At 44.4% G+C, this 27,983-nt stretch overlaps 1 protein-coding gene and 1 long non-coding RNA gene across 4 annotated transcripts; one reads left to right on the forward strand and one right to left on the reverse strand.

The window, feature by feature from the left end:
- The first annotated feature begins 616 nt into the window (after positions 1-616).
- LOC119131331 (poly [ADP-ribose] polymerase tankyrase-1) lies at positions 617-27,900 on the forward strand. 2 transcript variants are annotated; one of them, XM_037265672.1, is made up of 29 exons: positions 617-1,117; positions 1,428-1,543; positions 1,809-1,917; positions 5,882-5,977; positions 12,987-13,023; positions 14,249-14,324; positions 17,233-17,327; positions 17,693-17,759; positions 17,828-18,014; positions 18,112-18,233; positions 18,312-18,403; positions 18,491-18,569; positions 18,732-18,903; positions 19,021-19,100; positions 19,228-19,373; positions 19,471-19,636; positions 21,265-21,484; positions 22,050-22,159; positions 22,635-22,823; positions 22,910-22,990; positions 23,305-23,494; positions 23,569-23,648; positions 24,830-24,950; positions 25,081-25,178; positions 25,592-25,666; positions 25,753-25,858; positions 25,923-26,109; positions 26,178-26,334; positions 26,414-27,900. In XM_037265672.1, exons 1-29 carry the CDS (start codon positions 661-663, stop codon positions 26,498-26,500), a joined length of 3,798 nt encoding a protein of 1,265 aa, XP_037121567.1. In that variant the 5' UTR covers positions 617-660; the 3' UTR covers positions 26,501-27,900. The 2 variants fall into 2 exon arrangements, with proteins under 2 accessions (XP_037121567.1, XP_037121568.1); XM_037265673.1 differs by lacking the exons at positions 617-1,117; positions 1,428-1,543; positions 1,809-1,917; positions 5,882-5,977 and adding an exon at positions 12,587-12,789.
- LOC119131337 lies at positions 1,924-7,960 on the reverse strand. Of its 2 annotated transcripts, none has more exons than XR_005099640.1 (3): positions 7,795-7,960; positions 6,566-6,611; positions 1,924-2,398 (listed from the first exon to the last, which is right to left on the reverse strand). It is a non-coding gene; the product is annotated as an uncharacterized LOC119131337 (long non-coding RNA). The 2 variants fall into 2 exon arrangements; XR_005099639.1 differs by lacking the exon at positions 1,924-2,398 and adding an exon at positions 2,409-2,661.
- Positions 27,901-27,983: the final 83 nt, after the last annotated feature.

Here is a 27,983-nt window from a genome sequence, read left to right on the forward strand (position 1 = left end):
TATCTGAACATGTACAGTCATTTGTGTCTTAAAAATTGATCTGTGAATATAAAGCAGGTGTGTTCTTTGCTGATCTCTCCAAAGGCACTAGTCCTGAATTACCCTCTTCATTGTTGACATTGCTGACAGTCCTTGTGTGACCGGTTTAAGTGCTGTATTTAGTTTCTTGGTGATACATGGCACATTCAGTTGGCTTTTGTTGTTTTTGTTCTTTTCTCTCTGTCCAGCATTTCCAAATTAATTTATAATAAAACACAAAATAGAAACAATGTGAATATATTAAAGTAACTGCATAGTGAAAATTTATACTATAAATCTGACACCACAGAATAGTGTTACAAACAACCGTGTCAAATACGAATGACAAAAGAATTAATAAACTGTTACGCTGTAACAACCACTATGGCCACTGGAGGGCAGTATTTGTTTTTGTTGCAATTTGACAATTTCATCTAATAAATTATTTAAGCAGCCTTTGACTTACTTGGTTGCTTTTTTTCTTTTTTTTTTTTTAAATCACCCAATATTAATTTTAGAACGTTACGTTACTGTAGTTTTGTGTGTTTCTCTTAAAAAAAAACAACAACCGGAAGTTTGGGTTCCCTCAACAGGAAGTTGTCATCGGCGTTTGTTGCTACAGGGGATTGTTGTGTTGTGAAAATGGCGACGCCTCGTCGCTCCCCTCAGTTTCTTTCTTCCCCACCCCGAACCTCCTCACTCCCGATCACCCCATCGGGCTCGCCTCCGACCCCGTCTGACGATGCCGTGCTTCTCCCTCGCGAAGCTGCCGCGGATGGTGAAGTTTCCCCGGCCTCACCCACAACAACAACAAGCAGCACCCCAGCTTTGGCCCTCAACAGCGGCGCTAGCAGCATTGCTAGCTCGCCGACCACCACGGAGGGCAGCGGGACGAGTGCAGCATCGACGCCCGACACGGGTGACGGTAACGCGGGCAGCGGTGCCTATGGCCTCGCCGGTCCGAACGGAGCGTTCAGGGAGCTGTTCGAAGCGTGTCGGAATGGAGACGTTGTGAGGGTGAAAAAGCTGGTGGACACAGCGAATGTGAACGCTAAAGATATGGCTGGACGCAAATCTACACCCTTGCACTTTGCTGCAGGTAATCGCCATGACATTTGCCAAATTTGGGTCAAATTGGTAGGAGAACGACGCAAAGACCTTGTCAGCACAATAACTCTCGCTTTTTACCCCAAAATGCATTTTTTTTTGTGGAAAAGGTTTTCATCAATTTCCCCCCTCAATGCCATTATAGTGGGTGTCAACGACATGCAGATCTTCGCTTTTTGCGGCCCGGTCCGGAATAGTGGGGGGTCCACCGTGTAGTACATACATATCCATCTAGTTATGCTCCAATACAACTTTTTCAGATTGAGCACAAATACTTTCTGCATTCCCTCACGTCTTGACAGGTTTTGGGCGGAAAGATGTGGTTGACCACCTGCTTCAGACCGGTGCCAATGTCCACGCCAGGGATGACGGTGGCCTGATACCACTACACAATGCATGCTCCTTTGGCCACTCCGAGGTGAGAACTGATACATTTGTCATTTTTTCTGATTCACATGAAAATATTTTTAGTTATTTAAAATAAAAATCCAGCCACTGTCTTTGCCGCTTGTAGCCAAACATTTTTTGCTTGGATTTCATGATACGACAAAGGAGCTACAGTGGTGTCTTGCAATACCACGTGTGTCCTCCAGAGGGCATAAAACACCTTTTGGGGGAGCTGGTTTCTCCATTTCTTGCATTTACCTGGTAATGGTGAGTAAAGAATCCTGTGTTGCGCTCAGGTGGTGTCCTTGCTGCTGTGTCAGGGCGCTGAGCCGAATGCCCGGGACAACTGGAACTACACGCCTTTACACGAGGCCGCAATCAAGGGCAAGATCGACGTCTGCATAGGTAAGGGAAGTCCCATGTTTTGAAAAGTTTGATTGAAAGACGACGTAGAGACCAGAAAGCAAGCAAAGTCCATTTATCTTCATTTGTGCGCCATTGATAAAAACGACTCATGATTGTATGCCTTTTATATCCTGTTTATGCTCAGAAGTGGAAGCACACAGTAATCATCTGCAATGAGCCGCATGCTGCGAGCTATTATTTTTTTTCCAGTAAAAAATAGATGCAAGTAAGGCATAATTGGCAATTATTGCACCACCGTTTATTACAGAGCGTGGCAACATTGCACTTTGAAGCTGCGCGAGATTGTATTTAGGATCGTAATATAAACAGCTTGATACGTTTTCGTCATCGCAAATGGTGCTTTGTGTCACCTTGGTCCCGCTGCCATTTGGGGCAATAACATCGGTAGACTGTCTGGCCCTGACTCTCCGAGCACCGGCAAGGCTGAGTTGAATGCAGAGCAAGCCCGACTGCCTTCAGTCTTGGGGGGGGGGGGAGTAGAAGCTTTTTTTTATATTGCATGATAAGTATTTAAGTGCAGTCAATGATTGCAATGGTATTTCAAGTGTACAACAAGGTAAACGTGTTCAGTGATCTCTGTAATATTCGCATCACAAGTGTATTAACCTCTGTAAAAGAGAAACAAAAAACAAAAACACCGTGCCTCTGGAGTTTTACAGCATTGAATGAGAGTGCTTAGTTCTCATCTCGCTTTTGTTGCAGCTGGTTCTTGTAGAGCAAGTGCTGCAGGAAGGCAAATTAAAAAAACGCATAATTAATCCTGTGCTGTTTTCCAAACTATCGTCTTAGGCGATATAATGACGTCATACATAAAGTTTGTCTCACCAAAAAAATTGTGAGACTTAGATTTTATGAAGTCTATCCATTTTCTATTGCGCATGCTTTTATTTGGGACACTGGTGAGCTGGAATGGGCATTTAAACACAGATGGTGGAGTAACGCATGTAGACAGACAGTATAACTATACTCCCACGCATATATTTTTTTATCCTTTACAAAAATAACTAATACCGTTAGATATTGTAGAGCACAGGTGTCAAACTCAAGGCCCGGGGTTGGGGTTAGGGGTTGGGGTTACGGTTGGGGTTAGATTTAGTGTTGGGGTTAGGGTAAGTGTTGGGGTTAGGGTTAGTCATAATGGCCCTCCGAAAGAAGCTATGACTACAATGCGGCCCGCGAAAAAAAGTTTGACACCCCTGTTGTAGAGTGTTATCAGAAACGTAAATCAAAGCCTGGAACGAATGAATGTGAATTTCGTTCATTTCAATGTGAAAAGATTTTTTGAGATACACATAATCCATAGTTGCAAGATTATCTTTTTTTTCCCCATGTCTTGATTTTATTCTGAGCAGAGCTGCTGCCAAAATGTCATAGTGCCAGGTTAGAGATTTGGCGGCGCGCTGACGTCCAAATCAACTTTGGAGTCTTCTGACGGACTGTCTGCCCTCCTCTGCGAGGTTCAGACAACTTGAGCGTGGAATTAATCTCCTTAGCCCAGCAGCTCGTCAAGAGCAAGGTCACATTTGTCAGAAAAAGATATTGGGAAAACCTCAAGTATGACTCACAAATGATTTTTCTTTCATTCGGGTTGTGATATCGCTGCTAGCAAAATGTGTGGTTTTTCTTTTTAGCTGATTTACTAAAATCTTTATAAAGGGACCCAGACGTGTCTGCTGGGATAGTCTCCAGCAAATATAATGAGGACAAGCACAATAGAAAATAGATGGTTGGACTTTATGATTGATGCATCACTGCGGATGCAGCCAATGTTCTGCGGGTATCAATGTGTGTTTGAGTGGGGATGAGCCAAAATTATATTTTTTGTCGAGAGGTGAGTGGGTGTCGGATCGGTGTGCGTCAGTGGCTGGGCAGAGGAAAACACACACACATGCATGCCTGGATGCTTCTTTGCTGCAGCTGAGCTTGATAAGTTGGCATGTGTGTGTGTGTGTGTGTGTGTACTGGTTTGGCATGCACGCTTGTCAAAGGCTGCACGCTTTGGGAGCTTCTCAGCAGTCACAACAGCGGCAAGCGGCTGAGGCCCCGAGCAGTGGCGATATCGACTTTAGCGCTGTGGCGAAATACCGAGCTCAGCTTTTTAAGATTATAAATGTCATTTATGAAGCGAAAGCATCGTTAGTCGATCGGAATGCCGCGTGCAAATATTGCCTCACCAAGTCATCACAATCGGATTGACCATTTAATCGGTTGAAAATGGATTGATATTTGTGTGAAGGCGAAGGCCTTCACACATATGTTATTCATCATGTTATTTCTTAATGGTTGAGACTGGGACAATAGCGTCAATGGCTTTTGTTACCATGACGACAAGGAGCAGAGCCAGGAGTGGCTGCTCTTTGCTAATGCGCCAAATTTTCGGAGATTAAATGTAACGATGGAAGTTAAAGCACCCAAATAAATTGGTTAGAACTTAAATCATTCATTTTAATTCGATTTTCATGAATTCGCTTCAGTGTCGTAAAGATTAGCACGTTGGCTGGCTAGCACAGTTAGTTGGTACGCCCATATTAAGACTTCCTGATTTCTCATTTTCTTTCCCTCTGCTATCGCTACAGCATTAATGGAAACGAGGCGACTCTTGTGCTTTGTACATGGCTTCAGGCATGAAGTCAACAAACATTTCTCGAGTGATGGGTTTCTTTCATGAGTCCCATTGTTGCAGATAAATTCCCCAATCATCCTTTTCACGCCCGTAGGAAGCAGCCGTCAAATGTTTTGCAACCCCTCCGATGATGTCGGCACGCTGCCGAAGAACATTTAGCGAGCCGTTAATTATAGCAACGTGCTCAACATGCAATTTAAAACCCTGACACATTTAATGACGCACTAAACTGACTCCGAGTAAACAACCACTGCAGAAAGTCGGGCAAGGAATGAGGAAAGTGTGTTGACAGCTTTCATCGCCACTTCTGGCATCAAACTTCTTAGCGTTCTGCCGTGAAGAATAATGAATGTGATGCGTTACAAAGTTTGCAGCCTAGCTTGCGGCTTAAAAAAACAAAAACAAATTATACATGAAATTAATCAATGTGACTTTACAGGCCTATTTTCATTTTGAAAATCCAAATTAGGCATCTCGACCATTTTGTGACATCTTCGATTCAAGGAGCTTGATCTTACGTTTTGCATCACGGTTGCAGACCCCGACATATTTGATTCTATACATTGGCTCCGTTACAACTCGTGTTAATCTTAAAAAAATTCATCACAATGGGCACAATGCCATTTTATTTGTATTCCATTTGTAAATTGCTATCCTAATGCTTCCATTGGTAGTTACATTCTGAAAATCATCTTGGACATGCATCCCCTTAGCCAAACAACTCTTGGGCTTGTTTTGCTCTCTCTCTCCAGTCTTCTCTCCCATCCTCTGACTTGCACCCCCCACCCCACCCCACCCCCACCCCACCTCTTTCATCTTTTTCTCCGCTGCATCTCTCACACCGCCAGCGAGAGCCAGAGTCTCTCCACTCGCGCTGCCTCATCACCGCCGCCACCTCGATTAGTTGTAGCTGCGCGCCGTTTTTTTTTTTTTTGTTTTAGTTTCCTTCCTCTCCCCCCTGGTCCCCGCGAGTGCGATGCGTTCTGGAGGCGGTCACCTAGCCGCGTTGTTTGGTCCGTCGTTTGCGTGGCGGCGTGCCGTAGCCTTGCCCTCGCCGCTCTTGCGGCGGCATGTCTGTTTACATAGGCGGCATGGCTCGCAGGACGGGGCCAGCCGGGGGCAGGCGAGGGAGCAGCGCTAGCAACAGAGGAGGGGAGAGATGCGAAGCGGCGGGGAGAGTTCGGGAGCAGCGGGGCGGTCCGGGGAGAGCCGTGTTCGGATACGGTTCAGGGGGAGGACTGGGTCGGAGCGTGTGTCAGGGAGTTTGCATGTCGGTCCAGGAGCTGAGCTACTGTCTGTGTCTGCCCTGTTGTTGCACAGTTCTACTGCAGCACGGAGCCGACCCAAACATCCGCAACACGGACGGAAAATCGGCTTTGGACCTGGCTGAACCCTCCGCCAAGGCTGTGCTCACAGGTCGGTGCCACTTGAACTTCTATGTTGAATTGTGTTCTTCTCATGTTGTACATGACCAGAAGCCAATGTCCATTCTTGTGGACAATTTCTTTTCCTAGAGAACTCGGCCAAAAAAGTGGTTTTATACACCCAGATATAAAAAAATGAACAATCGATTGGTGTGACGATTAATCGATTTAGCTTCTTTGTGTCGAGTCAAAATAAAATCAGTTTTTACTTTGGGAAACAATGATCGACATTTTTGTCCGTTATACGTTATGGACAAAAACACGAACATGTTTTGTTAATTTGATTAACTGGCAAAATATTCAACAGATTCATCTGTTTTTAAAAGCTCTAAAAAAAATTATTTCAAAGGTTTGAGTGTCCTGAATGCGTCACCAAATTTTCCTTCCTTGTTTATGAGCAGGCCAAAATGCCAAATTTCAGTGAAGTACACATTTGCATTTTTTGTTCAGCGTTTACTTTTAAGAATTCATTTTCTTGTTCCTGTTGTTGTTTAACCGTACCACGTTTTATTTTCAAAACACAAACCTAGAATCGTCGAATAGATGAAAGTAGACTTGTTGGCCTTTAAAGTCGTTTCACCTTTAATCCGAAAGGCTTCGCCAGCTCTGAAGTGAACTCCCATGACCTGGATGACAGAGAATCGGCAAAGACGTGTTCATTTCAAATTCTCTCTTCACTTCCTCACTTTTATCACCCTGGAAACGAATTCAGGGGCGCCGTATCAATTTTGTCTCCCTCACCTCAATGTTAACACCGGCTTGCATCATCAATTCCCCTCGTCGGGCTCCCTGCTTAATGAGATCAATTTTGATACACGGCGTTGTCAAAATCTTGAGGGGACTGCAGCAGACACACTTGACCAAAGCCAGACGTGAATTCTAGTTGGGGGGGGCTGCAACATTAATATTTCCTTGGCTATATTCCTTGTGGTGAGACTCCCAGTGAAATTAGATTCTGCGCACATTCGCTGCTTTCGCACTTTGCATTTATTTATGAGTCTTCTAGCTTACAGTGAGGCAGACAAAGGTCGTAGCTCATCAGTGACCCACTGAACCGTGGTTTATTTTTAAAAAAAAAAAAAAAGGAAAATACTACAGACTCCATCTGGCTGCATCCAAGCCTCTATAATCTGAAAAAGCGATTCATTTACATAAACGAGAGAGAACTGTAATCGACCCTTTTCAAGGCAAGGCAATTTACCTTGGGCACTGTAATGACTATTCTTAATGAGGACTCATTAAGCCATGTCACAGGACCAACATGCATTATACACCTTGCAGAAATGGAGATTTAATTGGACCTATTACTTAGTCTCCAGATTTTTGTTTTGCCTACTGTGAATATAATTGAGCGCCAAATTGTAAGACACAATACTTCCAGAAGAAGCACGTGTGCCCAAAAAAAAAAAAAATCTCTCACGACTTACTGTCGATCGCCACGACCAGAGTAAATTTTGCGCCCCCCCCCGGGATATGTTTGAACAGTGTGAGAAATTGAACGAAATACTCTCAGCAAATCTGTTAATTGAAAACCACCATGAAATGGCTCACGCATCAGCACGTCCACACAGTCAGTCGTTTTTATCAAACACAAAAAGATGATTGCGGGGACTCAACTCCAGTTGCACTTTATTTTAACCGGCTAATGTTTTCCAGCTCGACTTATTCAAGTGACTCATTCACCTCCAGCAGGCTTTGTAACACCGACTTCCCAAGATGCGCTTTTATTTTTTATTTTTATTTTTTTTATAAACCACAGCCACCATCCACTCTTTCTTCTCTTATCTAATTTTCAAAACGCATAAATACCTCGAGGGCCAGCGGTGAATTTTGGCTCCTCGTCGTCATGGCAACAAGTCGAGGTGGGCACTCACCGTTGACACAGTGACGCCCGCTTTGAGAGCCTTGAATTGAATTCGTCGCCGCCAAGATTCAAAGCGAAGTCCACCGCGCAGGGTAAAACATTCGCTAAGCGAGCCACAGTTTGACTTGCTGTCAATTTGAACTAGAAAAAAAAAAAAAAAAAAAACGTAGCGCGTAGAACAGACTTTTCGACAAGACTTTTGAGGTCGCCCTTCATTATTTTATTCTCTTTGTGGTGATGTTGCAGTTCTACTGGCAGCCCGGTTAGCCGCGCAGCATGACGCTAGCACCTCCGTAATTCACAGTCGGAGCTGGTCATTGTGGTGAAAGAAGTCAACATAGTCTGATCGTTAGTAAACATTCCTCGGTCCATTTCCTCAGATGCAGACCTCGCACGAACCTGAAGGTGTCAGTGTTGCAACCCTCACTTTATCATGGCTGCATTCTCAGCATCTTTTCAGTTCTTGACTGGCCGGTACTAAAGTTGTTCTTGGAATAGTTACGACCAACTGAGCTAATTTCCTTTTTTTTTTTTTTTTATGAGCCCGATCGATGGGAAGTTTTAATGATGTTGGTAAATCCACCGTCTTCTGCTGTGCTGTGTTGGTTAATCCAGTGACGAATATTCCAATTTTCAAAAGAAGCAGATGGGTAGCAAATTTATATTCGAACCAATCAGACCGTACTGGCAGATTAAAAAAAAATATTTACCTTTCTAATCAATTTAAATGTAAAAATGAAACAGCTCAGACAATGTGGTTGCACAAGTGTGCACACCCTTTTAAAACTGTTGCATTCAGGATGAACCGATCAAATTGAAACTCAAGTGGTACCCACTATTTAATGAGCTTCTGATTCACCCCAAGTAAAGTTCAGATGTTCTAATTTGTTTTTCCCCTGACATTCTTGTCGTGACATCTTAAACCGAGGGAGCTTATTTCTCAAAGGAGACGGGGACATGAATTTCTAAAGCAATTTTGCTACGCCAAGATGGCGCTGATAGACTCCTGCCCCAAAAGACTCGAGTGCTGACATAAAAGGTCAAAGGTGTTGCGACAGTGTCCATATTGATACTTTTTTTTTTTAAAGTCACATTACAAAAAACTTGAAATTATTTTTCTTACAGGGGTGTGCAGACTTTGTCACCACTATACAAGTTTCTACAGTGACAAACTGCGCAAGATTTTTTTTTTTCCCCCTCCACCCCTCCCCTCCCTGTCTTTTATGTTCTACCTTTTGTGATTTAGAGGTTTTCATCTCTGCCGCAGGCTAGCACAGACAGCTTTCAGCTTCTGTCAGTGGTGAGGACAGCTTATATTGACCCATAAATTAGCTCGATGGCTCTGTCACAACTAAAGCGCGTCGCCAAATGACACACTCGCGACTCGAATGCAAAGACGGGGTGTTTTTAACGACTTTCCTAAAAGCTGATCATTAAGAAAGCGGAAAGCAATTTCATTTGTAAGGCTGAACAGACATCTTTGTCAAAATATTTGCTACCCCCCCAAATTCAAACCGCTCTGCTCCATTTGTCGGGAATACGTCGGCAGTTTTTGTTACGAGAAGTTCTAAAGCACCTTGAGGCAAGCGCTCTCTTTCACAAAGCAAATGAGGGGATATAAAGTTTGGGGAGCAAAGCTTATTAGCGATGCATTGAACTCACAATTGAAGTCCTCCCTGTTGCAGTTCAGTAAAACAAGTCTGCAGCCGAGTTTTATTTGTTTATTTTGCACGACTTCTCCTGTAAATAGTCTCTCGAGTATGCAGGAACACATTAGCTGCCACTAAAGGATGAGATTTGCAGCCCTTTTAGAAGATAAATACAAAAATTAAATACAAAATGAATATAAATAGATACAAAAAATTAATATAAATAAATACAAAAAATATATCAAATGAATGTAAATAAATACAAAAAAATGATATTGCAAGAATTGATCCAAATAAAATAAAACCATATCATACATGGGCTGTGGAATGCTTAAATGTTTGCTTCTCAATTCACGGCGGAAATCTCATTTTAGCCACGTTAATCTCAGCATCATGAATGAAGATTTACTCCTCTTGAACAAGCCTCTGGAATGGAAGCAATAAAGCAGACAAACACACGAGCAAAGACAGTCCATTAACGATATTAATTACCTCTGATTGGTATTCGTGGACGAGCTTCTTCAGGGTCTCCCAGATCAATTCTTCACTGTGGACACCAGAAGTACATTACCGGTTCTGCTCTGCTCACATTATAGTCTTTTTTTTTTTTTTTTGGTCTTTAGAATAAATTTATAATTATAATCTATAAATAAATTTAAATGAGGGGATTAGCAGTGAAATTGGACTACTTCAAATGTAAAGGACTTTTTAGGGCTGGACTATTGGGAAGGCCTTTGTGTTGCTCAGTTTTAGGTCAGAAAGTGTAAGGCAATAACGGTGTGACATTTGGAACATTCCGGTACTGGTAGACTTGAAGATTAAAGGTCACACCATCCTCATAGGTCCAGACAACAAACGTTCATTTTTATTTGGGATTTTTTAATTTACTTATCCCACTTAAGCAGTCGTATCCGCTGATCATTATTTTCATTGTGATTTTAAAAAAAAAAAAAAAAAAAAAAAAAAAGTTTATTTTTCACCAGGGCACAGACGAGTTAAGTGGCATTATTAAAAAAAGTCAGGTCTTGTTTTCTGAACTGCGAAGCAAACTAACGGGCTGTAATGAATACTTCATGAGCCAGGAGAGATAAGAGCTTGGAGGACATTTGCATCTGTAGGGCACCAAGGGCTAAGAAGTCAGACTTTTTGGATTATTGAGATGCAGCGTGGAGATGTGCGCTTTGGGATAACAGGAACTGCCGAATATATAGTCAAGAGCCAAAGGTGGATGATGTCATCAAGATGAAATGCAAAGTCGTCAATCGGATAACAACAATAGTAGCAAAAGTGAATTCCTACTTGCATCCTTCTTCACCTAATCAGTGACACGCTCATTAATTATCATAGTGACCGCTATTCGATTAGTCTCCAATGATGAATGCGTCGGACCTCGTTTCCGTTCACGCTCACTCCGGCGCTCGCGCCTCAGGATCAATACATTATTCTGATTTGTTGCCTTTTTAATCCAAGACATGATGAAATACCTGCGAAGCAAAGCCGCGTATGTGAAGATGCCGCTTGTCCACGTCGCCTCACTTCCCATTTCAGCGCATTCCTCGCGGCTGAAATTGCCTCGTTTTCCACATGGATGCTCGGCTCCGCAACACCCCTGTGAGTCACTGAAGGCAAGCGGCCACTCTGCAGTAGGCTGACAGGATTTGATTAATGGACTAAATCAAAACGGGAGGAAAAAGCAGCGGCTAATTTCGCGCACACCAAAATGGAAAAAATGAAAGCAAATTCAATTAGCATCTCAACGCTAATGCGAAATCTGCTAATATGTGATGTTAGGAAAAAGTTTTTCATATTATCCACCTTTTGCCATTCATATTGTAAAACAAAATAAGCTTCCTGTTCGTACTTCAGCTTTATGTTCAGTTCAAACTCATTCCCTCCCATTGACGGCTTTTCGAGTCAAAGGCTAAAGTCAGCGAATGTGATGTACAAATGGCTTCCAAACGATGTCATCTCATTGACTTTCTTGATCTCGTTCTCTCCGTTCATTTCCTTTTTTGTATTCATAGCTTTTCAATTTCTTCTCTGGCTTCCCCTTTCTCCCCGTCACAGTGTTCCGCCCTCGCCGGGCTAACACCAATTATACTGTGTCAAATCCATGCATGTCAGCTTCCAGATCACTAATCATCTCTTCTCTCTTTCATCTGCAAATCCTTTGTTCCCCTCCCACCTCCCTCTTTCCCTTCTCGGTAACCTCGCGCCTCTGCTTTCCACCTTACTCCGCCCGTCCGTCTACTACATAAAGCTCATCCTCCTCGTTGGCATCTCCATCACATTTGCGTCTCTTTAATTCGCTTTTTCAGTTTTGTACTTTGTTCTGCAAAGATGCAGGAGATTGTTTCCTTGAGGCAGTGTTTCAAAAAGGTCACTCGAGTTAAGGTCCAGTTTGAAATTGTTAGCATGTAAAATTTAGATGTCGGTGCCTCTGACTGGTGGAAATTAAGATCATCAAAAAGTTCATTAAAAAAAAAAAAAATCTAGGATGAGAAAATGTTTCCTTTAACCAGTAGGTGGCGCTGTCACTGTGATTAAAAAAATAAGTTTATAGTTGTTTTCAGGCTTGGATTCTCATCAAATGCGTGAAATTCCGATTTGATCATCCGGGTCGAGTTTCAGCAGTTTCTACTGTTCATTTCAAAAGTTTATATTGAATCTTTTACTCAATCTGCCCTTTTTTTTTTTTGTTTTTGTTATTGCGTCCTTTCCATATATATTTGTGGCTTCTATTTAGCTCATTCCTCTCAAATCCCCAATTTATGCTCATGCCTTTTAGTGCTCTCAGTTCATTTCTAATTGCTGCCAATGCATAATGTAATAGTCAGCCAGAGCGGGCGAGCCATTTGCTTCACATACAAATGAAGCAAGTGCTGCTGCAGATTCCCTTGCACATATGAGATGTCGATTATGTTTTGACCGTCTGGAGGGGGGGGGGGTATGGCTACGAACGCGCACGGGTTGGAGAGAGAGTAAGCGAGGTAGGGGGAGGGGTTTGTTTATCTCTGTTGTGTTTCCTGACGGTAACAGCGCCTCCAGAGCCCACGAGGGGAGGGGGGGGGGGGTGTTTGAGACAAAAGCAGGGAGACGGCGCCTGCGAAGGGGGGATGATGGAGCGCGATAATCGAGGGCGGTTAGCCATACCGGCGACGAAGGGGGACGCGAGGGATGGACGGACGGATAGCGGCAGAGCGTGTGTCAGCCGGCCGCTCCTCGCCTAAACAATGAACGCGCTGTGGTCGCTGCCGGCAACGCATCGTCACGGCAACCGGAGCCAGCGGGGTGCGCACTGAGCGGGAATGTGGAAGTCGCAAAAAAGCCGGGGGGGAGATTGAGAAAAGCGCCTTCTCTCCAGAGATAGATAGATCCTTCCTGTTTGTGTGTGTGTGTGTCTTTGTGTGCGTGTTCTTAGCATGTTCACCCGCGTCTGTGCGTTAGCGACCGGTCGACTGACACCATGATCTTCTGTAACCATCTAGGTGAATACAAGAAGGATGAGCTGCTGGAGGCAGCGAGGTGAGTACCAGACGCTCTTTTGTTTTTATTTCCACTCCTCCTCCAACACCTTTCTCCTCTTCCTCCTCTCCGCCTCCTCCAACTTTATGGCATCCTGGCTTCTTTCTCCTCTCTTTGACGCCCACCCTCACATCCCTTCACCCAGGTCGTACTTTCTTCCCCCGCTGTTCTCTGGTTTGTGCCCCTCCATCTTGTATCCAATTTATCCACGGCTAGTTTTATTTTGTGTTCTGCCTCTTTTGCCACCTTTTCCCGGGTATCCCGCTTATTGCACCCCCCCCACCCCTTTGTTTCTGTTTTATATCGCTCATCATTGACTGAACTGACTGGGGTCAGCAGGTCGTCTCAGGGTGTCATCCACACAGCTGATATATTTCTAATAGTTTTTCAGTGGAACTTTTTTTTTTTTTTTTACTTTAAATAGTTTGGGCAACGTAACTCCCACACATGGCTTATGGGATAAGGTTTTTTTTTTTTTGGGCGGCCCACGTATCATCGCTGCACAAGTGTTATATACCTCCTCAGTGGTACAGTCTGATATTAATTCTCAGACCAAATAGCTGTGCGGTTAAATAAATCATCATGACCACTATATGATAAATTTAGAATGAATGATGAATCGGACGTTTTGAATTTCTCTTGTGGGGGCGGGAGGATGTTGTAACTGAGCGAAAGAAGCAAGAGGTTGGCTAATACCTTTTGTTTCCAGACGATGAGAGGAGAGTGATTGGAAATTACAGTAGATGATCCTTGGTGGAAAGGTGGAGGTCGGTTTTCAGATTATAGAAACAGAAAGGATAAGGACACCAAAAAAAAAATGACAAGGTTAATCGAGCGAGACAGCAGTCATTTTCTTGACTTCTGACAGATTCTTCGTTCAGAGCTGTCTAAGGAATCCGAGTTCGATTGGTCGTTGCCATGGCAACTCTCCCCTCTGGTTATCCAATGCCAGGGCAGTAAGCCCACAAACCAGGAAATTCATCAGGAACATGAACATTATCTTCATTCTTCAAGGCTTGTCTTCTGAAGCAGCCTTTTTTTTTTTTTTTTTTTTTACACACGCGCAAATCATGTAAGTCTGCAAATGAAAATTCTTCCCTTCAGTCCTTCAGGCTTCTTATCTCATTGTCCCCCCCTGCACCCCTCCGTGCTCTCCCGCTGAGGTACAGCACTAATCCTCCACGGTGGCGGATGCTCTCTAATGTGTGCCCGTGTACGTTCGCAGGAGCGGGAACGAGGAGAAGCTAATGGCTCTGCTTACACCGCTTAACGTCAACTGCCACGCCAGTGACGGCCGCAAGGTAAGAACAAATCTTTGCCACACGTGACGAAAATACACCAAAAGCGGCGGCGGCGGCGGGAAAGTCATTAGGGTGACACGGCCATCCACCTGCTGTGTTCTTGCTTGCTGCCGGGCCTCCATAGCTTCAAATGAGCCAATTAGCAGTAAACTTTAGCAGGCTGCCAGGGATCATCTGAAATGTATATATTTTTTCATTTTATAATATTAATTAATATTGAGATATCGACATTGAAACATTCTAAAAAATATATATATATATATAAACAAAAATATTTTTTCATTTTATATTTATAATAATTAATATTGAGATATCGACATGGAAACATTCTAAAAAATGTAAATATGTAAACAAAAATAAGGACCTTGAGAAAAAAAAAAAGGCTTTGTTGATGTCACTTGACCTTTAATAAGACAAATAAAGTCAAATAAACCGGCCAATATAAAGAATAAATAAAAGTCGGCTTTGTTTGGTTGCCCACCCGATTTTTTATTTTTTTCTTGCTATGAACCTTGTTAGGCAAACCTCGAGGAACAGCCAGAGGGGGCCGTTTTACTGAATGTCATATTGATGCCATAACAGCCCCAAGGCGCACTCGTCTGTAATTACGGCTACTTTAGCGCTCCTCTTAATGCTCTTCTAAAGCCCGCTTGCATCATATCACCGTCTCACCTGTAATTGCGTGACATCCTTCAGGACGTGCGGGGGGGTCATCAGCTATATTAAATTCTACAAAACGGACCACTAAGTGAATCTGAAGCTCAATGACGCTGAAATCAACAACCGCCAAGCTTCAGCATGCAATCCGAATGGGTCCAGTCTAAGCCTGTTCGAAAATGACCCCGTGCGGCATTTTTAAAATTGCTCCGACTAAAAGCAGCCATGCACAGTAGATGGAATATATTTTCACGCCAGTACCATTTTATCCTTGTTATGGTCTTAGGGGGGGGGGGGGGGGGGGGGGGGGGGGAATTAACGGTTTGATGGGGATTACTTTCCACTGCTAACACAAATTACGGTGAGAATTCCTCCATAACGTGACACTTGTCATTCTCCTCCGTTTTGTGAGTTCTCTCTCACTGACAAATGAAATTCCCCCCAAAAAACAAAAAGTTACAGATTGACAGCCAGGTAGACAAAGAAAAAAATGTGCTGCTTGAAGACACGTTTAAAGGCTTCTTAAGAGCGCCTATTTCCCCAAAGAGCCTCACGTCGACTGACAGGGTTCTTTGTTCTTTGTCGTGAAAAAGCTCTCTGCTTGTCAGTCACTTTCTGGAAAAGGGTTTGAAAAAAGAAAAGCCACATTTTGGTTTGAGTCGGTTGCTCTGATTGGCCTTGAAGTATTGTTTGGTTTGTTGGAATTTCTGCTGACATCAGGCTCCATGATGTATTGTACTCTCAACTTCCACGGCAAAATAAAATGGACCCAGTGATTGTTCACGCTCCAACATACCGCACTGTACATCATATGGCGGCGTTCTGGCAACTGGAAGAACAATGCCACGGCGCAACAGAGCAGGAAGTAACACTCAGTTTAATTATTTTTGCCAACCACCATCTTGGAATTCTCGCGCTTCCTTTTCGATGCTGCTGTGAGTCTTCACAATATGAACAGCAACAGAAAGGGCGGGGGGGGAAAACAAAAACAATTAGCATTTTTAACTCGGCTGTCGCTTACCGTTGCCTTTATTTCCCTCGTCTTCCTCCAACCCTGACTGCTCGCCCGAAAGCTTTTAGATGATTAAAAACAACCAAGTCGAAGGGTCCTTTTTATTGCCTTTGTTCTCTCGCGGTCCCAAGACGCAAATTCAAAACGTATCGGGTCTTGCATCGTAGCGACCGGCGGAAAAATATCATCTCTTCAAATCTCTCTTCCGAAAACTTATTGACATTCTCTCATAGCATCCATTTTTATTTGGTGTTTCACAAATCCCCTTTTCTGGACGTTGCAAGATGAGTGCGCATAATGTGTTCTCAGCATGCAGAGGAATTGTGTTAACAGCATGAGCCAAGCTGACCTTAACCTTGCCAACTTCATTATTGTGGTGGCACAAATGCTAAGCTTATATAAACTAAACACACATGCACACACACACACACACACCGGCGCAATCCCGCTCTTAAATAACCACTTCATGCATAACTAACATTCTGTTGCTACGACGAGAATAAAAATGTATCATTTCGGATTAATACGCTTCGAATCACATATCGCCAACATAAGATTGACTGACATGATGCAACAGTACATGCACGTTACTGGTAGCTAACACGGAAAGATGTACTCGCTCGGAATCTGATTCAATCTCACACACATTTGTACATGCTTAGTCTACCAATAAGGTCGCGCACGCACACACATTGGCAATGACGCTGCATTTACAATGAGGATGATGACTAATACGCCCTGCTTCCATCGCGACTCGCACGGAACCTCAGCCCTGCCTGAATATTGCTCAGCTCGAAGTCAACAGAAATCCGAAATGGCCAAATGCCATTCAGTGTTACTTTTTTAGTTTGAATGAATCCTGGATTTTATTTTCTCCCCATCGCCTCAGTTTTTCCGGTCGTTGTCCAGCTTTGGGGAAGAATGACTTTTAGTAAGACAAGACACTGAAGCGTCTCGTCGGGTGTGCCCTCTTAAAGCATTTATTACCGCAGCTTTCCATCACTTTTTACGGCCAAAGTCTCTTCTTTATCACCGCAGTCCGGTCGAAGCGCGGAACAATCGCTTCTTCACTGCAGAGTTGTGACTTGACAAAACACTCGGCTGAGCGATGCTCCCCAAATCAGGATCCCCCCCAGCCGTCCCGCGCCAACGCACAGATGGCGGTTAACATTTGTCTCTTATTTACGCCCGAGCCTCCTCCTCCCCCTGCTCACCTTGCCCTCTTTGTGTCCTCCCTAGTCCACTCCGCTCCACCTGGCGGCGGGATACAACCGGGTGAGGATAGTTCAACTGTTACTACAGCACGGCGCAGATGTTCACGCCAAGGACAAGGGGTAAGTGCAAAAAGCAGCCACGTGAAGTTAAAATTAAATTCGGACAAAAGTAAATAAAGACCAGCCTTGACATGTGCGACTTGAGAGCTTGCTTAAACTTTGCTGCTCTTTAATGAGCACCCTCAGACGACATTAATTTTAAGAGCCGCTCACATTTGGTTAACTATGCTGAAAGTCATGGAACTTAAAAAGCCTTTAATTCCTTTTGGTTACTTTGATGACTCAGCTTATTTTAAAAATGTTTTGCTGATTGCTGTATTTACTTTGCAGTGATTTAAAAAAAAAAATATATATGTATATCACAATATTTCAAATGCTGTAAACTACATATTACATTTCCACAATTTTCCTTTTGTGTGTTTTAGTGGTCTGGTGCCGCTACACAACGCCTGCTCCTACGGACACTATGAAGTTACTGAACTGCTGCTAAAGGTGACATGAGCAAAATGAGTCTTTACAAAAATCTCACATTCTTCAAAACCCGCCTTATTTCCTTTCAGCACGGCGCCTGTGTCAACGCCATGGACCTGTGGCAGTTCACCCCGCTGCACGAGGCGGCATCCAAAAACCGGATTGAGGTTTGCTCCCTGCTGCTGAGCCACGGCGCCGACCCCACCCTGCTCAACTGTCACAGCAAGAGCTCCGTGGACATGGCGCCCACCCCTGAGCTCAAGGAGAGACTCTCGTGTGAGTGGACAACTTTTTCTTTTTTCTTTTGCAGCCCTCAGCAAGTCAATTTTTTTTTTTTTTTTATTCCACTGACATGTTGACATTTTGCGTGTAGATGAGTTTAAGGGCCATTCGCTGCTTCAAGCTGCTCGGGAAGCTGACATGGCCAAGGCGAAGAGGAGCCTGGCATTGGAGATCATAAACTTCAAACACCCTCACACACACGAAACGGCGCTGGTAAGACGCAACGATTGCACGACATGCGCTCAGCTTCATAGCACTTGCACGGATATTCATGTGTGCGTGTGTTCTCAGCATTGTGCAGTCGCATCGCCCCACCCTAAAAGGAGACAGGTGACGGAGTTGTTACTGAGAAAGGGAGCCAACGTTAATGAGAAGAATAAAGAGTAAGTGCAGAAAAATGAGTTGATGAAAGAATGTTTTTTTTTTTTTTTTTTGATCAATTGATTTTCACACCTTCTCCTCCTCCTCAGTTTTATGACACCCCTACATGTGGCTGCGGAGCGCGCTCATAATGATATTATGGAGGTGCTACAGAAACATGGCGCCAAGGTACATTTTCATTTTTCTTTTGTTTATATCAATGGAATGAAATTGCTCTGTTCAAATAGAAGCCACAAATTTTGAATTCGGTTCATTAGTGCTCACTCGTTTACAAAGATGTCTGAGGATGTTCATAAAGGGACGCAACCTTTATTTTTTATTTTTTGGCAGGTGAACGCTTTGGACACGCTGGGTCAAACAGCGTTGCACCGTGCGGCGCTGGCAGGCCATTTGCAGACCTGCCGTCTGTTGCTAGGATACGGGGCGGACGCCTCGCTGGTGTCGCTGCAGGGCTTCACCGCTGCTCAGATGGGAAATGAGGCTGTTCAGCAGATTCTCAACGGTAGGCCGGCCGCCTTGTGCTTTTGTTGACATGCCAAAAGGACATAAGCCCCAAGGTCGCCATTATTATTATTCTGTCACATTTTCCAAATGCGTTTTCTTCTCTTCATCTTTGTAGAAAACGTCCCTGTCAGAAACTCCGATGTGGACTTCAGACTTCTCGAAGCTGCTAAAGCCGGAGACTTGGATACTGTCAAGGTAGTCAGATGATTTCATTTCTTAGCACATTTTTTTTTTGTCCATAAAAGCACAGTTTATGATCTGGGCTGAAATCCTGATGTGTTTTAATTTCTAACATAGAATCATTTTTTTCCTCTCCCTGCAGTCACTGTGCACGGCTCAGAACGTGAACTGCCGAGACTTGGAAGGACGACACTCCACCCCGCTTCATTTTGCCGCCGGCTACAACAGAGTGCAGGTGGTGGAGTACCTGCTTCACCACGGGGCCGACGTGCACGCCAAGGACAAAGGGTCCGACATTTCGCTGTGACCATTACAGACGTTGACCCTGATGCGATCATCGCCGCAAATGAACAGAAGCTCAATAACGTGTCTCCTCCTTCGGCAGCGGCCTCGTTCCCCTCCATAACGCCTGCTCGTACGGTCACTACGAGGTAGCCGAGCTGCTGGTCAGACACGGCGCTTCGGTCAACGTGGCCGACCTGTGGAAATTCTCACCGCTGCACGAAGCTGCCGCCAAGGGCAAATATGAGATCTGCAAACTGCTGCTCAAGGTAGATTTAAAAGCTTAACACACTAAAATGACACAATGATTAGGATTTACTAAGCCACTTCTTTGTTCAAGTGACCCATTTTTTTTTTTCTCTCTCTTAACCGTCCCAGTTTGGTATTTAAAAAAGAAAAAACAATTTGGATCCCTGCCACTCAAACTGTTCAAGATTGTGAATCAAAATAAAATAAAAAAAGCACAGGAGGACCTGTCATCAGTTTGACACCTCGCCGTTTCTTTCGCACTGTGCCATTTCTGACATTTCATCAATTCAAAAATGTCATTCCAAATGGCACACTGTTTGGCTTCTGCTCCCTGATCCAAGTCGGGGGGCAAACGGTTGTGTAATACCTGGCAGTCAAATCAGTCCGAATGAGCAATGCAAACAAGTGTCGCAGTTTCTCTTTCGTGTTTTTCTTTTATTTATTTTTTTTGTCGCTTTCATAATCACCGCCAGACAAGCTTACATCACCACTGCAACGCTGCCATATGGAGCTGCATAAATTATTAGAGCAAGAGACTTCAAGTACATGGAAAAAGTGTCACAACAGGAAATGTTGCGCCTCAAGACTTGTTGTTTTGGAAACACTTCATTGTCCTTCAACGTCAAAAAAAATAAATAAATAAAAATAAGCGATAAAATTGAATCATGTCCAGTGTGGTGGCAGTTCACCACATGATTTTTTTTTTCCCCAAATGACATTCTTACACACACATCAGTTGCCTCATTTCCCTTAAGCCCCGGGATACACACACATTCACACGACCAAAGCTTGTGTGTTAATCCGCTTGACTCTGGATGTTCTCTCTCTGAGTTCAGCAGTGGGTTTTCTTTTGTCTCCTGTTTGTGCTGATTTTTTTTTTTGGTGCAAAAGTTGTGCTCGGAAATAAATCCGCTTGCATCACCGCGAGTCCACTGCTCGAAATGCATTCGGCGATGTCACACTATTGCAAAACCTGAAAAAGTTCCAAAATTATGAAATCTTATTTTGCATGTCTGGAACTCAAATACAGTCAGTAGAAGAGCTGCTAATGTTTGACTAGCAAATATATTCAAACGCGCTAGTTGGAAAATGCTACTACTGTTAGCGAAATGTTACAGTCGTAGCATTTTTCCATATTGCCACTTATGCAAAATGTCACAGAAGTGTCCATGAAAAAGCATATTATTTTTCTTGCCCTCTTTAAAATGACTTCAATGTTATTTTCTTCTCAGACACCACCAATCGTTAAATCCATGATTGCGTCCCTGCCTGCTTTTTAAATGCAGCTCTTTATGTATTCCCCGGACGGAGGATCAATATCGTACTAAATTAGCATAAAAGCACCTCGTCCAAAGTGGGCCGAAAATATTGTAACAAACTGAAAACAAAAAAAATATTCACATTTGGCAGCCAGACATGAATCCCCTCCAGGGGAGTAGTTCCATAACATCAGATTTAATGAGCAGATTTCAAAGTGCACATATAAATAAAACATAAAAGCATTATATAGGAGACATTTGGAATGAGAGAAATGTCTTCTCTCGCCATCCACGGATAATGTGCCGCCTTCTGTCCCGTCTCTTGCGGATAATCCTCGCCCTCATGTTATTGCTCAACTCATATCATTTATTTTCTATTCCACCCACAGCACGGCGCAGACCCCAGCAAAAAGAACAGAGATGGAAACACACCCCTGGACCTGGTGAAGGACGGCGACACGGACATCCAGGACCTCCTGAGAGGCGATGCCGCCTTGCTGGATGCAGCCAAGAAGGGCTGCTTGGCCAGAGTGCAGAAATTATGCAGCCCGGACAACATCAACTGTCGGGATACGCAGGGACGAAACTCCACCCCTTTGCATCTCGCAGGTAAACAGTGTACCTAATGTTGTGGCCGCTGGAAGGTAATGATAGCGTTGTCCTTTGGGCTAAAGCTTTTAGAAGAAATGCTCTCAGGGACGCGCATAGACAATCAATGTCTAATCTCCAAGTAGGCTTGGGAATGCAGCGCTCTGTTACATCGCCTCAGAGGCGCACGCACTTGTAAATCCATATTTCATGCATGCTGGGGCTGATGAATTCAGCGATGTTGACTAAAACATGCTGAGCAAGAGAGGAGAATCTTAAGCGAGGCGACATTTTCTTGTACTGACGTCTCCTTGAAGATTACATTCTGGATTGACTTTTTATCTGGATGCGTTCTTATCATTTGATATCTGAAGTTGGCCTGATTTGGGCGCATTGGCATTTTCATGTGTGACAAGATCAAGTTTTAATTTAAGCGCGCACAGTTGCGATGGACTAAATAGAAATGAAGACACAAGTTTGGAGAAAACGAAGCCTGCAGAGGAGCCCCAAAGTTGCCGCTACAAAAATATTTGTTTGTCGTCGCTAGCCTTTACCAAATCTCTTTAACTCCCACTCTGCCGTCCAGCTGGCTACAACAACCTGGAAGTGGCCGAGTATCTGTTGGAGCACGGAGCCGACGTGAACGCGCAGGACAAAGGCGGTCTGATACCTTTGCACAACGCCGCCTCGTACGGGGTAAGACGCACAACAACACGACTCACTTTTATCCCCGGGGACCTAACATACCACGTGTTGTCGGAGAGACACACACACAAACACTCGATTTAGCATCTCCCGCTGCTTCTCAGAGGGGGGGCTTCGTTGCGTAGTTGGCGACAAGACGCACGAGTGGGAAGAACAATGAAAAGCGGTGGGAAAAAATGAGAGGTGGGAATAGAAGCGTTATGATGAAGTTAATAATTCACAAGATTCTCGCTCCGAAGCAAAGCATATTGTGTTCATTTTATAGCTTCTTCGCTGATTGTATTACAGCTCGCTCCCTTGACTTTTGACTGAGAAGAAAGCAGTAATGGCCAGTGAAGTTAAAGCGTCAAATCACAGGAAAATATGAGCCAGTTCTGGCCAAAGGAGTTACAATTATTTCGTAGCTGCAGATAGAGGATTTTGTTTTTCCGAGCCGCTTCTAATGTTCGCCCGTCGTATGTGCCAGCATGTGGACATCGCCGCCCTCCTCATCAAGTACAACACGTGCGTGAACGCCACCGACAAATGGGCCTTTACGCCGCTCCACGAGGCGGCGCAGAAGGGGCGGACGCAGCTCTGCGCTCTGCTTTTGGCCCACGGGGCCGATCCCACCATGAAGAACCAGGAAGGACAAACGCCGCTGGACTTGGCAACAGTATGAAACGTTCTTGAGCACAATTTCCAATGAGTGTCAGAAAAGTTCCAGGACCGGTCTCCTAAAAGTTTTTCTTTTCGTTGCAGGCCGATGACATCAGAGCGTTGCTGATCGATGCCATGCCACCCGACGCCTTGCCCAGTTGTCTGAAACCACAGGCCACAGTGGTTCGTGTTATCTTTGATCATAAGACAGACACTTATTGATTTGAAATCATATTTGACGTCGCACAGGTATTGGCAGAAGATCAAATCTGTCCGTGCTTGTACCTCGACAGCACTCTGCCGAGCTAGCATGTGACATTTTGTCTCGTTAGCACCTGCAAATGTCAACTGAGTGTTACACTCAAAATAGATTTTCTTGAAAATAGAACACACAGTTTTGATTTTTTATTCAGATTTTTTTAGAATACACATTGTTGAATACAAAAATATTCTGGAAATAAATAGCCACATGTCAATCACACAATTCCCATTTCCAGGTGAGTGCCAGTGTAGTAGCAGCAGGCGCCACAGGGGGCGTGGTCATCTCTCCCTCGCCGTCGCCATCATCTTGCCTGTCGGCCGCCAGCAGCATCGATAACCTGTCCACGCCCCTCGGGGACATCACGGTGGGCGGGGCCACCGGGACGGCGGACGGAGCATCCGGCTCGGACAGGAAGGAAGGGGAGGGTATGTATATAAAGTGGCGCAAAGGGGGAGGGGCTTATCCGTTGTGTTTCTGACACCACTCCCAACTTTTCCAGCTCTACTGGATATGACCATCAACCAGTTCTTAAGGAGTCTGGGACTGGAACACCTCCGAGAAATCTTCCAGAGAGAACAGGTAACGCAGAACTGGTTGAGGGAGGGAATGCAGCGGGGAAGGAAAAAAAAAAATGAAGGCCTTGTCAGCATCTGAAGAGAAGGCAAGCAGGGAGATGAAGAGAGAGCGAGAAGGAAGCAGACAGACCAAGGGGGGAAAAAAAGAGGCAGAAGACAAATTGAAAGTGACAGCTGGCTCAAGTCCAAGCAGCAAAGTCAGGAGTGGATGCAAGATGCAGCCTGTGTGTTTCTCCTAATTCCCCTAAAGGGAAGCAAGTCTGCATTGATATTCCGAGCGGTGAGATGGAGGAGAGTGTTGTCTGTGTGTAGAGAGAAGAGATTTCTTTTTTTTTTTTGCGCAACATAAACAACCACTCACACTGTAGCTGTTCATTTTGTAGCCTTTCGAAACCACATTGATTCTTGCTTGACAGCTTGTTTACACCAAATACATGCAAATATTTCAGGGCAAACTCATGTTTATTCTAGTAGTTCTCAAACATTTAATACCTCGTGAAAAAAGTTTGAATAGTGCCATCTAGAGGAGTCGGAATAATACAACTGGTTCGTGAAGCATATTTGAAGCTTCATCTTCCCCATCACTCGAAGAAATGGGGGGGTTGCGCCTCCTACAATGTATCCTGATGAACCAATTTAGCAAGTTCTCTCCAAATACAATTCAATCTTTCACTTTGTTCAGACCGCCGTCTTCGCATCAGACCGACTTTTTGAGTTTTTCTCGCCACACGCCGCTTCAATCCCGCAAACATCGATGACAACGACCCCAGAAGAGAGTAGATTGAAGTTGCAATTGAAATTGAGAGTGCACTCGCCTCCCCGCCCGCCGCTTTCCCGCTGAATAAACTCGCAAACTCCACCGCTATCGCTTTGATCAGTTGCTCCATGACCGCCGTGCATTCATTAACCTTTCCCGCGCGCCGCGCTGAACCGACTCTCATGAATATTTGCCGGCCATTGTCTCTACAATGAGACTCCAATTATCTACCGCTTGCTTTCGATGAGTTCTTTGTGTGCCTGCTTGTTGTAAACAAAATAAATTGTCACTCGGTTGAATCGTAGCTCTTGCTCTTAACATTTAACAGCGGATATTCTACTCGCATAATGTCGCTGTTGTGTATTTAAGATGTTAGTTTGTACGCGTTTGTAGCTTTATACGTGAAAACAAAAAATTCTCGTCTGCAGATCTCACTGGACGTGTTGGCAGACATGGGCCACGAGGAGCTAAAGGAGATCGGAATCAACGCCTACGGGCACAGACACAAACTCATCAAGGGCATCGAGCGGCTGCTGGGAGGTCAGCAAGGTGAGACAAACACCTACAGGTGCTCATTTGAAGTGCTTTAGACGTGTGCCACCATTTAGCTCCAGGAATTTGTTCATGTTGAAGATAATATATATAAATCTGATTTATTTGTTCTGTGCTGTGTTTGCAGGTGCTAACCCGTACCTGACGTTCCACTGCTCCAGCCAGGGCACCGTGCTTATCGACCTGGCCCCAGACGACAAGGAGTTCCAGTCGGTGGAGGAAGAAGTAAGCACATTATAAATAATAGTACAGTGGTGGAAGCTAGGCTAATTGTTAGCTTGTGTGCTAACTACATTGCAAACTCAAAATATTGCGGTGAGTGACTTGGGTGGCGCGTTATACAAAGTCTTCCAACCAAGCTTTTGTGGACTTTGCTTTGTCTCTGTCGTGCCGCATTACTTCATTCATTTTGCATTCTCGTAGCATGTTTTTATTAATTAATACCAGCGGCACCATGGAGTGAGTCTTTTGAAGGGAAAACCTCACTTCCTTTGAATCAGAAATGCAAAAGACATCTTGTCTCTAAAGGAAAACACAAGGGTGCTCAGACACAAAAAGAAAAGCCTTTGCATTTCATTAGCATGTTGTTTTTCTTCTTTTTAAAAAGCGTTCTTGTTGTCTTCTCATCCTGTCCTCAGCTGCAGAGCACCATCAGAGAGCACCGCGACGGCGGCAACGCCGGCGGCGTCTTCAGCCAGTACAACATCATCAAGGTGACGCCGCTCGCTCGTGGGGCTTCATTAGCCGACGGGCGTGCCAGTACCAGTCCCTTAAATGAAATACGCTCATATTTTTGCAGATTCAGAAGGTAGTGAACAAGAAGTTACGGGAGAGATACTCGCACAGGCAGAAGGAGATTGTTGACGAAAACCACAACCACCACAACGAGCGCATGCTTTTTCATGGTAAAGGAATCAAATGAGCCGCGGCGTGCACACAGGCATCATCATCATCATCTTCTCCTCACAGGCTCTCCCTTCATCAACGCCATCATCCACAAAGGCTTCGACGAGCGCCACGCCTACATCGGCGGCATGTTCGGCGCCGGCATCTACTTTGCCGAGAACTCCTCCAAAAGCAACCAGTACGTTTACGGCATCGGCGGCGGCACGGGTTGTCCCACCCACAAAGATCGCTCCTGCTACGTTTGTCACAGGTAGATCAATCTCCCGCGAGTTCCTCCAGCGCAGGACGCACTTCTGAACTCGCTCGGTTTTCTTTCAGGCAGATGTTGTTCTGCAGAGTGACGCTGGGTAAGTCCTTTCTTCAATTCAGCGCCATGAAGATGGCACACGCGCCGCCCGGACATCACTCGGTTATCGGGCGGCCCAGCGTCAACGGACTGGCCTACGCCGAGTACGTCATCTACAGAGGAGAGCAGGTGTGTGCGTGGAAGTTAGTTCACACAAAAGAATCGCAAACCGCACGGTTTAAGTGATTTGTGTCATTGTTGTTGTCAGGCTTACCCGGAGTACTTGATCATGTACCAGATTGTCAAACCGGAAAGCGTGGCCCCGCCCCCCGCCCCGGCCGAGCAGAAGTCTTAACGCACGCTCGCTCGCGTCGCAGATAGGAGCTCAAAGGCGAGAGACACACCTCTCACTAGGATGGCCACCGAGCAAACGGCCTTTTTGGAGCCCGAGTGTGGCGGACCGGGCCAACGGGCATCGGCGGTAAGAGCTGACGTTGCCCAAAGTGGCTGAGTCCACAATGTAGCCGTTTGACTCTGTTACTGAGCAGAGCGAGGAAACTTTTTATGTTACATGAAGAGTCTTCAGATGACGAGGGACCAACATACACAAGGACCACAATGGACTGCTAACAAACTCGAGTCACATGTTGCTTTTCAAACAGATATGGATGGGAATGAATGGCAGGATGGCGTCATCTGCAGTAATCCCCCTCTTGGCCACCAGGGAGCAGTATAATACAGCAAACCACAGTCATCCGTTTTTTACTGATATAAACTACTCCTATTTAGTCAGCTTTGGTGCCATCTTGTGGCTTCTTAGGGCCTTTCGGAAAGGGCACAAAAGCAATATACAGGTGAATTTTGCATCAGTGAGAGTCCAAGGCAAAACTTAGGTGAGTTTGTGAAAACTGTGGACAAGCGGGGGATTGCTATCCTTTAATGTCAACTGTCTCTTTTTGTTTTGTTTTTGTTTTGTTACATGAACTTGCGACTTAATTGCAAAAGGTCCACTTCAAAATTGGTCATTTCTCCCAGCGAGTCCATGTTGGTGTTTACATGTGCTACATTCCTCATGGTACATTTCAGACTTTGCTTCTTTGACTCACATTTCAAGGAGTTGAGTTTAGGAGACACTATTGCATATCGTTGTGCATTCAACTGTACCGTATGTGACTAGTTTGTTGTCGTTACTTTCCACTTGCCGAAGAGGCGTTCATTCCATATCCTTAATAGCCAGTTTGTACGAATATGACAAAATGAAAATACAAGTAAGACGCAGTCGAAGTGTGTTTAATTGTTTAACTTGTAAGGACCAAGAGATTGGCTTCAACCTGGTTATCAAGGAGTTGGAATAAAGACCTTTGGCATTTCATTCTGTTGCAACAAATTGGAGCACACAAAAGTCCAAAAGTGAGTGACCCGCAAACAGATTAAATTCTAAATATTTGCGTCTGTAAACGAACACAACTTATGATGATGGAAAATGCTAGCACGGTTAGCGAATGTGCTAATGAAAATTCCTGTGATATAGGCAGCTAAAAAATAACCAACACATTTTTGTGCCTCATGTTGATACTTTTTTTAAGCTATTTTGGCATTTTCAAGCTGCTCTCATTTTTACACAACCCACACCTTTTTTTAAAATCATGTAATAGAGCAAGTAGTCATATTTGTTATTGGCCCAGTGTCTAACAAATTGGTATGGTCAATTAAAAGTAAATATACTGAAGTATTTGTGACATGTATTTGGAAATGCTCACTGTAAAAAAAAAAAAAAAAATTGGTTTAATCGATTGATGAAAGGTTTCGTCTGTAATGGCTCCCTGAATCATCATCAT

The sequence above is a fragment of the Syngnathus acus genome, chromosome 12, assembly GCF_901709675.1.
Source record: "Syngnathus acus chromosome 12, fSynAcu1.2, whole genome shotgun sequence".
Lineage (NCBI taxonomy): Eukaryota > Metazoa > Chordata > Actinopteri > Syngnathiformes > Syngnathidae > Syngnathus > Syngnathus acus.